We start from the raw sequence: 15116 nt of genomic DNA, 5'->3' as shown, positions 1-15116 counted from the left end.
ACTTTCCTAAGTGGAAAAGTAAACTATTAAAAAAAAGTGTAGTAACTTTTCTTTTATTAACTGACACAATTTTACCATATTTTATAAACAAATATGTTATTTTTCTATTTCACATATATTTTTCTCTCTTATTTTATTATATTATTCAATATAATACAAATTACACATAAAACTATGAATTACTGATTACATTTGATACCATATAACCAGTTGCTTTATATACTTATCAATTAGGTAGAGAATCTTATCACTACAATATATAATACCCAAACGATAACAGAATATCTTTTCTATTTGTAAAGCAGATAATTTTTTAAGTCACTGGTATTAGAAATAAGTTATTTAAGTACATAAGAAAGAAATGACTTATATTTCTATTTTATTTATATAATACCCAAACGATAACAGAATATCTTTTCTATTTGTAAAGCAGATATTTTTTTAAGTCACTGGTGTTAGAAATAAGTTATTTATTTCTATTGTTTTAATTAATATAAACTTTATTTAGATTAATAATTGTTCATCTTACTAAATAAGTACAAATGATGTCATTGGCCTTCAAATATGATTTCATTTATGGAAATTTTGGCATTTCTTATTAGCAAGTGTTAAGTAACATAGTAATATATTAAATCGTAATATAAACTCATGACTTTAATCAATTTTTTGTAATTTTCTTAACTTTATAATGAAACATTTTTTTTTTGTACTGTTTATAATTAAAATTTTAATCTATATTAATACCGAAACAATTGGCCACTCTTAATTTATAATGATTTTCTTAGGAGCTAAAATTAAAATGATTTAAGTAGAAGTATTGTAGGTAAAGAGAGGTTGAATTATTTATATTTATATGATTAATAAATAGCTGACCTTGTTGCACAACAATGGACTGAAATCATAATGGTTTAAATGCTTAGCAACTTGATAGTCACAACCCATTAGTTGCAAGTGCATGCCGTTAAACTGTAATAATTATCATATTAATATTATTATATAATATATATTATATATGTATATATATTTATAACACAAAATATTTGTGTTCTTAAAAATGTTATGTATTCGCAGTCATTAGGTAGTATTTGTATACATCGAAAAATATTTTAATTACATAATATTAGACTGCATACTCGTCTTTAGATTACACTGTTAAAATTTAATATTTTATTAATAATTATTTATTTATATAAAGAAAAATGTTGTTATTCATAAAATAATATTTATTCTAATGCAGCAGTACAAGTCACCTCTGTGGGCCTCCTCGTTCAAATAATTAAAAATCGAAACTGAATCCTATTGGATTGAACGGTACTACATTCTTATTTTCGTATTTGACTGGAATGGTATCTTACCTTCAATCAGAAATAATAAGTAACGCCTCTCAGCACAGTTGACACACATAAACGTAGACACTCACAAATTATCACTCCAGTTTCCAGGACAACGACGAATTTCGTACCCAGGTCAAATATAACACAATTATTAATGTTTCTTTACCGGCTTTTTATCGTTAATCCACAGCCCGATCACTTTGTGAGAAACAAACTTGTAAATACTAGTTACTCATATATAAATCACCAAAATATCATCCGCGACTACTAGTACGAACACGGCGTCCAAGGCAAGGTAAAAGATCGCTGCGAAAGCATCACCTTACCGCCCATGTCATAGACTAAATATATCTCAGATGTGATAGTGACAGTTTGGAAAATCAAGAAAAATGATTTAGTATATACAAAAGTTTTTGGTATGAATAGGTGGCTCAGTAAGAACTAGACAGACATATAAGTGTTATTATAATTAGTATTATTGTTATGTAAAAATGCTGAAATTTTAAATGGTTTGTTAATTGGCTAGCAGATATTTTATAGAAATACTTAATACAATCTAATACAATCTTTAAACCAATTAATAAGTCTTTTTATTTTTTAAACCAAAGCTATAAATATCGTTTAAAAGATAACAAAATTAAGAAAAATGTTTTATTTATTTATTTATTTATTTGTACAAAAATCCATAGCTACTTTTTATGTTTCTTAAACCAATACAAAACATCCAAACAAAGGCCAATTTCGGATTTTACATTATTTAAATTACACTGTTAAAGGAGAGCAAGTTGATTTGAGGTAGTGAAAAATGAAAAAAATATAAAATGTAAAATATCCATGGTCAATAATCAATTAATTTTACTTGTTAATTTAAATTCCTTTTTAACCGTTAATAATTTGTTCCTTCTGTTGAGTTCTTTACTCTTTGATCGAATGATGTCATACATCAGCATAGACTGAATTGGAAATTCAATTTTTTGTCTATGAATGTTTCGGATAGTGCAATAATTAAAATTATATAGCCATGACATGTTTAACGCTTAACGTTTTCTTTTATTTATAAATTATTTAAATCTTTTAGTCGTTTTCCTATAATTTTATATCAATTTAAAGATTTAATGAACGTTTTACTATTTTTTGAAGTGGTAATAATTAAGCATCGTGATCTTGAAACTTGAAAATATTTAACATTTTCATTCAAAATATATCAGAGTATATTTTTATTTAACATACCAAATAAAAAAATGAAGTTTTCTCTCTTACGATTAGTTATTAAAGCTTAAACGTCAAAACGTTTGGATTATCCAAAAGATGTTTACTAAACGCTTTTACCGGTATTTTTTTTTACTTTTGCCTTAAGGTGTTGCCAATCACGGTAATAAATTTATATGCAAAAATTTTAAAACGAATTTTTTATAGGATTCATATTATTTAGAATTAGTTTTAAACAGGAAGTTTCAGGTAACATGAAATCCTAGATACACCAAAATGAATAATGAACATTTATTTTTTACATATAAATTTGGAATGAATTAAATATAATATATATAATTATCTATAATATAATATAATATATATATGCTAATCGCAGAGAAAAACAAAACTGCATAGCATATGCTCACAGCCATATGTCGAATGCCATACGTATTTATATTATTCGGGTAACAATAAGGTATCATCATCATATTTATTTCAGCCTATCGCAGTCCACTGCTGGACGTAGGCCTCCACCAGTTCGCGCCACAAATGGCGTGTTGCCCAAAGTCACCACGCTGGGCAGGCGGGTTTGTGCCTGCAGAGCTGGCTTTGTCACACCGAAGACGCTGCTACCTGTCTTCGGTCTGTTTATTTCAAAGACAGCAGTTGGATGCTTATCCCACCATGAGTGGGCTTTTTGAGTTCCAAGGTGGTAGTGGATCTGAATTATCCCTTAGTCGCCGTAACTACTAACTACACAGCTTACAATAAGGTATAACCAAAATCAATCAATATCAAAAATTATTATTAAAATTAATAATTAAGTTATTTGAAAAAAAAAAAACAATGGTGAAAAGTTTTGTTAATTAAATTAACACAATAATTAGAAATTGTACACACTTTAGTTTTCTTTGGAAAAAATAAAATGAAAATTTTCGTTTCCTACGTACTGTTGGACACTGCTTTTACTTTTTATGCGTAGGTACCTACATCGCTTCAACCTGTAATATCCCCCTACTGGGCATAGGCCTCTTTCCCCATGTAGGAGAAGTATCAGAGCTTAATCCACCACGCCGCTCCAATGCGGGTTGACGGATATATTCCCTACTATGAGTAACGATCGCTATCAGGTGTACATGATAACAACTGGGACCGACGGCTTAACGTGCTCTCCGAGGCACGGTGAGAAGACTCACAAACACCCAGACCATGGCAAACCTGTATGGCCACTACAAATGTTTGTCATGTGCGGAGATCAAACCAGCAACCGCCACGCGTCTACGCGGCGTCTTTATGTACTACAGTACATGTATCTACATATTTCATTATATTTTTGCGACAAAGAATAATACGGCTATTAGACAATTTATTACAATTCTCGAAAGCTGAGATGTGATAATCCTACCTATCTTTAGAATTAAAAAAAACTTTTTTAAATATAATGTTTAATTAAATCGGTAAATATTTCACCACATGCGACATACATAGTACAGACACAAACATTTTTCATAAACAGGGGAGCGGACCCACAAACATTAGCACAATATCTAGTTGCTGTTACTGCAGTGTCGTAGTGAATAAAAAAGGCATAAAAAGTTTAATGGTAATATAATAAAAAACCACTTTAATTTTTATATTTATTGCAAGTATAAAAATTACGTACAACTCAAGTCTTCAGAAAATTCATAACATTATCACATTAATTATAATATAAATTATTAAATAAAATTATTTTCGAGGAGATGCTAATGTTTTTATAGTGATAATCACTAAAATAACTTCCAACACCTTACTTGAACTTACTTATCAAGTAAAACTTTACAAGAGCATTCCCTCAAATAGCCAACTTTTAATACTAAGTTTCGCTAGCTTGAAATACTTATAATATTAATAAACGTGTACTTTTGTTCTGAAATAAATATTCTTTTTTTTTCAGTTATAATCGTATTATATGTGTTACTATACTTAAAGTTTCTAATATAGGACACCTCATTTAGGTCTATACCGGTGGTGATACTAAAAGATTTTTAAAAAGTAAATCCCTATTTGATACAGCATTTGATACAGCTCTATGACTTAAATGAACCTAAGGAGCTATCCATAAGATACGTCATACGAATTTCACGATTATTTGACTCTCCCCTATCCTTGTCACAGACGGTCACATTTTTATAAATATGACTAACCAGTGTGAAGTTACATATTTTATAAATTTGCATATCAGTTTTGACATTAATTTTATTTCTGTTTTGATTAATTGTTAACAAAACAATTAAATTGTTAATATATAGTTAAAATATCATGTTTTAAAAATTTACAATTAGATATATTATATGTTGAATTGTATAGTCACAAAATTTTGGAACCCCTCGCCCCTTGCCATAATGCTTTTAATCCCTACCCCCCCCCCCCTTGACGTGTGACGTAATTTATGGATGGCACTTAAACGTTGATTGCGTATATGGTTAAAATACAAATGTATATATAATATTCGTTATGATTTACTCAGATTTATTTTATATTATTTCTCTACATGTAGGGTACATATTTGCGTGACGTTGACAGGCTGTTTCAGTTTATTATAATTTCAGGTGTCAAGGCGGATTTAATTAAGTCGTCTCTTGCACTCGTAGCGCCCGTAACCCGTTCCTAACATTTTGTGAGATATTTAATTATTAGTGAGATATGTATGATTTTTATTTAATATTAAATATAAAAGAAATCCTATTTTCTAAATTTTTTAAAAATTTTAAGAATTTTTCAGTAAGATAATCAACAGCATAAACAGAGAGCAAATAAATAAATAATTTATAGGTCAATCATGAAAATTTGTGAACTTAAAACATTTTTTTAAATCTGTATACCAATTTAAAATTTAAAACGCTCTGTTATATGGCCAGTTATTGCTAGATGAAGAATGATGATCTAAGTACGGACTATCAGTCAAAAGGAGTTTGCTTCCACTCAGTCCAGAACTACTGCTCCCACTAGAAGAGAACATACTCTTACTGCCGGTGTAGAAAGAGAGAGATGTATGTACCGGTTCTCGGGTATCTCGCCGTCTCGCTCGCACCAGTGATGCGAAAGCGATTGCGATTGCGCAAAGAAATATAATCCCTAAGATACAGAACGCAAGAGCCATTTTGCCGGGTGAGAGACAAATTGTTTTATCTCCAGGAGAGAATCCTCGTACAAAGTTTTCATCGCCGTCAACTCTTCTTGATCCTGAGGAAATATTTGAGAATATATTAGAAAAATATAATTTCATGTAGGTACCCTAAATATAAGGGTTCGTCTATAAAATACATTCGCAAATAAGGGGGAGTTAGAATCTTCAATACCTTAATACCTAAAAATAAAATTTATTCACTTATACGCTATTTTTTTATCACGAAATCATTTAAAGGGGAAGGTCCTAGCTTTTTGACGTATTTTTTGTTAAGAATCACTGAAATTGTGACTTTAGCGTGATAAAGAGGTGAGGATCAAAAGGTAAAAAATCGTGGGACGTATTTTATGGACGGTCCCTAAGTAATAATAAATAAATAATAAATAAATATCTTCACAATTCACACACGGTCGTCTGTTCCTAAAGTAAGCAACTTAATGCTTGTGTTATAGGTAACAGCCGACTGGTATAGCTCCGTATATTTTTTTTCCGATAAACATACTTATAAATAATACATATATAAATATATAAATAAATATATGTATGACACCCAGACTCGGGGTGGATCTGAATCGAATGAACGAATGAATCGAACCCACAACAAACTGCGCCAACGGGCTAGTCATCTAGTAGTCAGTCTAGTAGTAGTGATTTGAGGAATAGTAAGAACAGTAAAGATTATTTACCTCTTATAGAAGCTTCATCTTCCAACTCAATGTTCGGTGCGAGAACTTCAATACTGTTGTACACTTCTAATCTATCAATCACCAACCCTCTAGCCTCTTTGTCTAAACGAGCCTTCCGTACTAAACCATCTTTAGTATGTTGCGGTTTCTGCAGAGATTGACAGTCTATATGAGGACAAACGCCCTTACACAACTCTATACCACAGGAAAGGTGCAACTTTGCTCGATCAGGGAATTTGAAAGCAGCAAATGTAGTCACGGCGTGCTGGTAAGTCATCATATTCTTAATGACGTAATCGGGATCAGATTTATCAAGAGGCATCTTTAATTTATTGACTAGTTCTAGATCTTCCACTTCGCCTTTTTGTTTATGTCTGTGCAGGGTCGGTTTGTTGAATATGGCTTCGTCTATAGGACAACCGGCTTCGTCTAATAGTTTCTGTGATGCTTCGCCTAATCCGTCGTGAGCTATGCAGTTCGTCACTCTAAGACCAACCCCAACTGGAATTAGAAATTTAAAAATAACTTTAAATATCGTATCTCTATATAATTCAACAAATTAAACTGTCCTAATATTTGTGATATTATCTTCGGGGCAACTGCTAGTATGACTGTCAATTCCTGTAACAACTGAGCTAAACCATCATAAAATAACAACTTTTTTGCAATAAAATATTATTTTAAATTCTATCGTATTTTTCTTGGACAGTAAATATATTATATGACATGATTTTATACAAACCGTAAATGAACCCTATGGCAAGACGAGGGTTCTACAGAAGATTACAATTATACAGTAATAATAAATGTTACGGAATACTACACCATTTAATAATTATCAATTTAAGATAGACGTATAATATTAATATATATATATATATATATATATATATGTATATCTTCGAAAAATATCACGGTTCAGCCTGTAACATCACACTGCTGGGCTTAGACCTCTTTCTCCCAGTAGGAGAAGGATCGGACCTTAATTCACCACGCTGTTCCACTGCGGGTTGGTGGATTGAAAGGTATTGATCAAGACAATTTACCCGGTAAGGTGCACTGAATGAGTAGCCTGGTCGGCTGGCCCACCTCGACGGTGGCAGGTTCAGATCCAGCAACGGCGGGCCCCAGCTCCATCCAGGCACGCGCTGACTCCAACAGCAGTTGCCTCTGTTCCATTTCCTCTGCTTTCTCCCAGCCGTGGCGATTCCTCCCCGTCCTGGAAATTGTAACAGTGCTGTACTGTAAGTGCTTTTAAATAATAATTCAATTGTTGATTGAAATTGAAGTTGATGTCGACTGATGGAATCTTATCTAAATTGTCATCATTGATTATAATATGCTATCACTACCTACGATTTTATTTTTGTGTTACCCCCACATTAGGAATTCTAAACATTTTTGAATATCATATCAAAAATTGACCGCTCCAGCGGGATTCGAACCCGCGTCTCCGACTGACCGTGTCGGCGCTCTAGCCAATTAAGCTATGGAACGATGTACTCGCTAGAGCGAAATTTTTGATATGATGATTTTTATTTTCGGTTTAAGCGAACCGTGGCGCCGTCTATAGTGAGTTCTTTACAGAGACCCGTAACTATTCAAAGTTTCATATTACAATGAAAATCTTTGACAGGAGACGACACCATGCTATTATTAATACCTACGATTTTATTTTTGTGTTACCCCCACATTAGGAATTCTAAACATTTTTGAATATCATATCAAAAATTGACCGCTCCAGCGGGATTCGAACCCGCGTCTCCGACTGACCGTGTCGGCGCTCTAGCCAATTAAGCTATGGAACGATGTACCCGCTAGAGCGAAATTTTTGATATGATGATTTTTATTTTCGGTTTAAGCAAAACGGTTCAAAAACGGTGGAAAGTTTCGGTTACAAAAATAAAATCGTAGGTATTAATAATAGCATGGTGTCGTCTCCTGTCAAAGATTTTCATTGTAATATGAAACTTTGAATAGTTACGGGTCTCTGTAAAGAACTCACTATAGACGGCGCCACGGTTCGCTTAAACCGAAAATAAAAATCATCATATCAAAAATTTCGCTCTAGCGGGTACATCGTTCCATAGCTTAATTGGCTAGAGCGCCGACACGGTCAGTCGGAGACGCGGGTTCAAATCCCGCTGGAGCGGTCAATTTTTGATATGATATTCAAAAATGTTTATGCTATCACTGTTTTGATTTTTTTTTTCTTTTTCATATGTATTATTTGTTTTTTTTTTTCTATTTTAATTGTATAAACTTTTTTTGCTATAATTATGTTTACATATAACTTGCCGTGACAGCTTGTATTCACATAATTATTATAATATGACTAAGAAATATAGATGCAACGTGATTTCATTAATTTGTGGCACGATTGTGTGTTATTTTTAAAATCAAAAGTATTAGCAATTGAATCCAAGGTCTAATAATAATTATAATTTGTATTAGGAATATTAACCTCGTGCGTTTTCCTTCTAGTCCAGTAATTTCTCGTAGCTTGGACTTAATGACGCCCTCCAGCGCGGAACTGCTTATCTGTACCGCACGCGGTTGCAATTTACACCTGTAATTTTAAAATAATTTTGTTTACTTATATACTTATATGCTAATGTTACACTTATATAGTATATCACTTCACGCCACGTACTGCAACGGAACATAAAATTCTTAAACCCCCTTCTTCTGTTGTAAGGACATGTAGAGCTTAATCTGTCATACAGTCAGGTATCTCCTCATTATATTGAAGAATATACATGTCTCTAAATTTTTCAATAAAATACACTTACGGTTCAGCCTGTAACATCCAACTGCTGGGCGTAGGCCTATTTCTCCATGTGGAGGATTGGAGCTTAATCTACCACGCTGTTCAACTACGGGTTGACGGATATATTATAATAATAATAATAATAATAATAATATCTTCTTTATTTCACAAACTTAGAACTATGTTACAATGATAATGTGGCAACAATATTAGAAGTAATGAGATTAGCATCTGTAACCGAACTAGGCATAGCCTGTATGTCGTCTATCAGCACCATTCCCTTCGAGTAATTATTTATTATACAATAATAGGTGCCAGGAAATATATATATCTTATACATTAATTTAACATATACATTAGCTTTAAGTTTGTAAGATGGCAAGCACATTAACTATATATAATATATTCCCTACTATGAATAACGATAGCATTAAGGTATTTGTGATAACAACTGGGACCGACGGCTTAACGTGCTCTCCAAAGCACGATTGGGAGACCCACAATGACAGATATTCAAACCGGAGAGAAATATTCGCTGACACAGCACAAGTTCCACTACACCAGAACGGTTGTTAAAGGTACCTTTGCTCTCACGACGTTTTGATTAACGAGAAGGAGATCAATTTTAATAACTTGAAAAAAATAGATAACTGTTAAAATAGAATACATTCTCATAGCCGTAGATTTTTTTTGTGTTGTGTGGCTACGGCACCAAAGAATATAGTCTCTCTCTTCCCGTGGGTGTCGTAAGAGGCAAGGGATAACAAGGTTCCACTACCACCTTGGAACTTAAGAAGAAGACGGGCAGCAGCGTCTTAGGTGCAACAAAGCCAGCCCTGCGGTCACAAACCCGCCTGCCCAGCGTGGTGACTATGGGCAACACACATGAGTTCACGCATTTTTGGCGCGAACTTGTGGAGGCCTATGTCCAGCAGTGGACTGCTGTGGAATGATGATGATGATGATGAGGTTTTTAATCGATTTCAAAAAAGGAGGAGGTTACTCAATTCGACCGTAAATAATATATGTAATGTATGTTCAGGGATAACTTCGTCGTCTATGAACCGGTTTTGATAAAAAAAAAATTGTTAGAAAGGAGATATCCTAAGTATGGTACCATGATAAGGAATGCAGGATCTGATAATGGAATCCCAGAGAAATCGAGGGAAACCCTCGAAAATCGTAGTGAAGACTAGTGCATTTGTTAATTTTTTTTCATCTACTTACGTTGTATTATTTGTCTATGTAATTGAAGTCGTTTTTTTTTGTTTGCGAGCAAACACAATTATAATTCGTATGCTTTACTGACTCGGCCTACTCGGCTCTTCACTAAAATACCATATACATTCAATAAGTAGATACGTATTGAAAAATATTAAATCAATGAAAGTAAGTTATCAAAGTTATTTTTAATTTAATTTATACTCTCATTGTTTAATGCACAAATATATTTGGACAACAGCTAATATTAACTAATAAGCTGACTCATAAATTCTAAATTCTTATAAAATTACAAGCTAATTGAAACTAATACTGTGTCTAAAGATTGATGGAGTTAAAAGCTTTATTACTTTCGGTTCGCCGATACCACGCCTAACCTTTATCAATAGCAAATGTCAAGGTTTACCAAATACTGACATGTTGCTTACAAAGCAACGTTCTTATCAACCACTTTATCGTGTATTGTATTTATTCCGTGTCATAAGTCATTAATAATGATTTTAAAGTTACTTATAAATATCCATTGAAACTTGTAGAAAAAAAATGACTATTTGTTTTTATTACACACAAACTTTAAAATGAATAACAATTTACAAATAATTTAAATACTCCCATTATTTGCGTTTATTCCTAGATAAAGAGAAAAATATAAATAAAATATATAAAATACAAATGACATTGCAAAATTGGTTAAAACAACATACTTACTAACATGAATATTTCAAATTTGAATTATTCTATTTCTATCTATCTATCTATCTATAACGTATTTTGGTCTTAAAGTCAACGTGAGAAACACCTGTCGCAAAAAGTCTAAACAAATTAGATTCAAATAACTAATTTAAAATCATAGCGTATCATTAAGTAGAGTCGATTTATTTTTTACCAAAGCGTGTAGTTTTAACGCTTGATCAGCCGTAAAAATTATATGAAATTACAGAATTTCGTGACTTCCTCTTGGGAGTTACGCATTAAATTGAAATAAGGTGGATCGGCCGGTGGCGCCGAAAAGGTCCGGTTCTAAATAAAGTTATCTTTTTAAACTTACCACACTTAATACTTAACCTAAAATAGATATCGCGTGCTCTCTCTCTAGTAACCAATTATAAAAGTGCACAGCCGTTCATTGATTTCGCTCTGGCCATTTTGACAGTGGCTCTGTGCACAACCTCAGGAGCGATCAACGCGGCTCAATTTATAAAATATGCCGATATAATTTTATGTCGTTTAGTAATAAACTCTGATATATATATATATACTAGGTCGGCAAACAAGCGTACGGCTCACCTGATGGTAAGCGATTACCTTAGCTTATAGATGCCTGCAACACCAGAAGCATCGCAAACGCGTTGCCGATCCTATCCCCTATTCCTCCAAGGAGCTCTGGTCACCTTACTCACCAACAGGAACACAGCACTGTAATAATCCCGCAATAGTAACGATAAAATACTGCAGAACGTGGAGCTATTGGGTTAATTACCAATATTACTGCTTTTTATTCCGATTTTATTTAATTTCTTGAGTACATGTCTAATTGTCTAATAGCGTCTACTTTACTATCTCTTAAGAGCCATTTCACAATTTTACGCTCTGCAAGTTTAGGTAAATTTGGCCGCATCGCGCGAGTCGTACGAGCCGCGCGATCTTTGTGCTAGTACGTATAGTGTGACAACCAAAAGACCATCGTGATCATTTTCTGATGTATAATAAAAATTATAACTATGGTATAAAATGTTTTTTACATAATTAATTTGTTAAAAATTTCAAGTATGTTATATAACAACAGTCAATAAATTTAAAATAAAATTAAAAAAATCAATTTTATAAAACAATTTTTTTAAATTGATTTAGTTTTTTTCAGTTTACGAATGAATCTTATATTTACGATATGAATAAAAAAGCATTTAATGACATCGACACCGACAAACATATTAATTAACAAATAACAAGACAAACAGATTGAAATGCCTAATTGTATTGATAGTGTGAGAAAAGAAAATTAAATTATACATTTGTTTACAGAAATTATCATTATATTATTTTACAGTCATTTTCGTAATATGTTTATTTTATTTATATTTTATTATGAAAGTATCAAATGCGTTTTATCCGCTATAACAACAGGCGCTTGGCGCGTGTGAGCGAAAGAGACGGCTGCGCAGAATTTGGCGTGGACCTTACCTCTAAGAGCGCTAGCGCTCGACTGATTTACCGGGCTTGATGCGTGGCAATATATACTATCTTTTTATTATTTAATATAAAATGTATTAAAAATAATTACATCTTTTAATTACTTTTTTTGTATTCCTTAATGATGTAAGTTTACTTTGATGAAGATAGTTCGTTAAAATTTCTTATTTTTCTAAGAGAAATATCGCTTTTAAAATTGTACTTATTTGGAAAATATTCGTAACTTTAAAATTTTTTTATCGTTTAATAGAGATACAAATGGAATAAAAATCTATGATAGTGGACAACAAAATTATATTCCACATATTATGATATTTTTTTAAAATGGTTTCAACGTAGAGGTTATTGAAAAGTAGGACTTCAAAGTATACATTGCGACCGTTTACCCAGGGAGGAGGCTGATGAAAAGGTTAATAATTTTATACACATAATATAAATCAAAATTCTGATCTGACTATGGACTACAACAAAGGTTGCTCTATTATATTTCAAGAATATAAATTACATTATTGCATCCAACACTGAGATTAACGACGTCAAAATATTACAATTTCGCGGATTGTTACCGATTTTTGTGAAATGGCTCTTAAGGGATACGATGATTTAAAAGTGAACTTTTGACATAAATATATATTATCACTATTATACATTATCATCATTATAGTCATACATTTATATAAGTTAATTGTTTTCAGTAAGGGTCTCGCTTTTTTACGTTGTGGAGATATACATTGAATAGATGCGGCGTTAGGTATATGGTTGCGAAAGAAATTCAACATGTCGAGGAAACAACGAAACTTTTCGTAGATCAGATTTTTCTGACCTACAACGCCTAAAATCTTGCAGTTCAATATTATGGACCTTATTTAGAGACCTAGTGCCCAATAAGTACGATAGACAAGCTTTTAAAAAACTTTTTTTTTCAGTAGTAATTGGGCATAGATATCTTGCTTTTGTACAATATTTCCTTTTCTAATACAAATAGTTTATTTGATTATGTTAAATAAACACACGTTCCAAAATTGATTTATAAGGATTTCCAAAAACCCGATACTTATTAAACTCCATGATCTTAGCACTTATAGTAATTTTGTTCGTAAACAAAAAAACCGATTTCACTTTACATTAACAAGTACAGTACAATACAAATTATTAGACAGAACTTAAAACTACCCATACGCAATTCATCAGATCTCGTTCAAATGTAACGAGACTACAAAACATGCACCAGCTAACAAATAAAAAAAATCATCAAAATTGGCATACCCAGAAAAAGATGACACACAAGGTAGCACATAGAAATAATACAAACACCTAGAGTCAAATAGTCTAATGGAATAATTATTTCACCCTACCTAACTATTATTTCCTGGTCTGAAGACTGCTGCAGCTTTCTGTCCATTTGGACTATCAGTTCCACAGTGTAGTACAAGATGTCATGGTCGTCTGGTTCCTCAACTGTGGTATTTAGTGTGGATGTTCTCACACCACACGCGTTTGATGGCAGCTGAATAGAAACATTCGGGTGCATTTGACCTATAAGGTAGAAAGTAATTAAAATAATGTGCAATAGTAGTCAAAATAGTCTACAACTGAAGATTATATCAATATTATCACGTATTCTTTAATTAAAATTATTTTTCTTAAGTGAATACACTTCTCCTATTCTTCCATTAAAAAAAGAAGTATCATAATTTTGTATTTTCGATGCACTTTATTACATTAATATATTCATATATACATATTTACAAATTTAAGTTAAATGCTACAATTTATATTTTATACTTTTATCTAAAATTTACATTATTTACTTATTAAAAGTTTTAAAGATTTTTCCTAGTTTTCTTTTCTTTTTTTCTAAAAGTTTTCATCACAAACCTTGTACTCGACATTCTCTAGAGAAATCCTTGCTGAAAACGAGACCTTTGAAAGGTTTTTCCATTTCAAGATGAATGCTTATAGAGTTCTTATCGCAAGCCGTCGCCACATCCTTGACTTGATTGGAACGAGCACGGATACTCGATATCAAAAGGGTTGTGATCAGTATTGGACGCCACATGGCGCGCCCTGCAAACAAAATTAGCTGTAATTAACAATTGTCGAGCTATTAAAAATATATAAAACTATTGCTTGCTTGTTTGCTTGCTTGCTTTAGCCTATCGCAGGTCACAGCTAGGACTCTTAAAGTTAGTAGCAAACATCTCGGTTCTCCCCATATGTATACGAAATTACACTATAATGAAATTGTGTCGAGATATTAGAAATACACTATTGCTCGGTTGTTGCTACTTGCGGTTAGATTAGTGGTCAAAGCGACGGAAATGAAAGCAATTCGAAACAATTTACTGTAGACTAGCTTAAAGGAGTGATTGTCGCAATCCATGAACGTAAAAATAACTATAATTCCAAGAAAAACTTTTTTTTTAAACGTAATTAGTCATTGGAGATCAGTGACCAGAGAATAATTATTATATACCTATAAATAGTCAACTAACCGTAATCTTGAAAAGAGGTTTTATGTTAGGTTTTATTATTATTTTTGTGTTTTGAAC

At 32.2% G+C, this 15116-nt stretch overlaps 2 protein-coding genes across 2 annotated transcripts in view; both read right to left on the bottom strand.

Annotated features, from left to right (window-relative positions):
• LOC123661144 (spectrin beta chain) overlaps positions 1–1674 on the bottom strand; it is a 57018-nt gene extending 55344 nt beyond the window's left edge. The window contains exon 1 of the mRNA XM_045596139.1: positions 1356–1674. The gene's annotated coding sequence lies outside the window, so the exon portion shown is untranslated. The remainder of the gene's footprint in view (positions 1–1355) is intronic.
• Positions 1675–5403: 3729 nt separating this feature from the next.
• On the bottom strand, positions 5404–14632 carry LOC123661266. The gene is made up of 6 exons (XM_045596254.1): positions 14443–14632; positions 13920–14100; positions 8848–8952; positions 7430–7602; positions 6384–6884; positions 5404–5753 (listed from the first exon to the last, which is right to left on the bottom strand). Exons 1-6 carry the CDS (start codon positions 14621–14623, stop codon positions 5404–5406), a joined length of 1491 nt encoding a protein of 496 aa, XP_045452210.1. The 5' UTR covers positions 14624–14632.
• Positions 14633–15116: the final 484 nt, after the last annotated feature.

The sequence above is a fragment of the Melitaea cinxia genome, chromosome 16 (assembly GCF_905220565.1).
Source record: "Melitaea cinxia chromosome 16, ilMelCinx1.1, whole genome shotgun sequence".
Classification (NCBI taxonomy): Eukaryota; Metazoa; Arthropoda; class Insecta; order Lepidoptera; family Nymphalidae; genus Melitaea; species Melitaea cinxia.
This window is presented reverse-complemented; position numbering and strand designations above follow the sequence as displayed.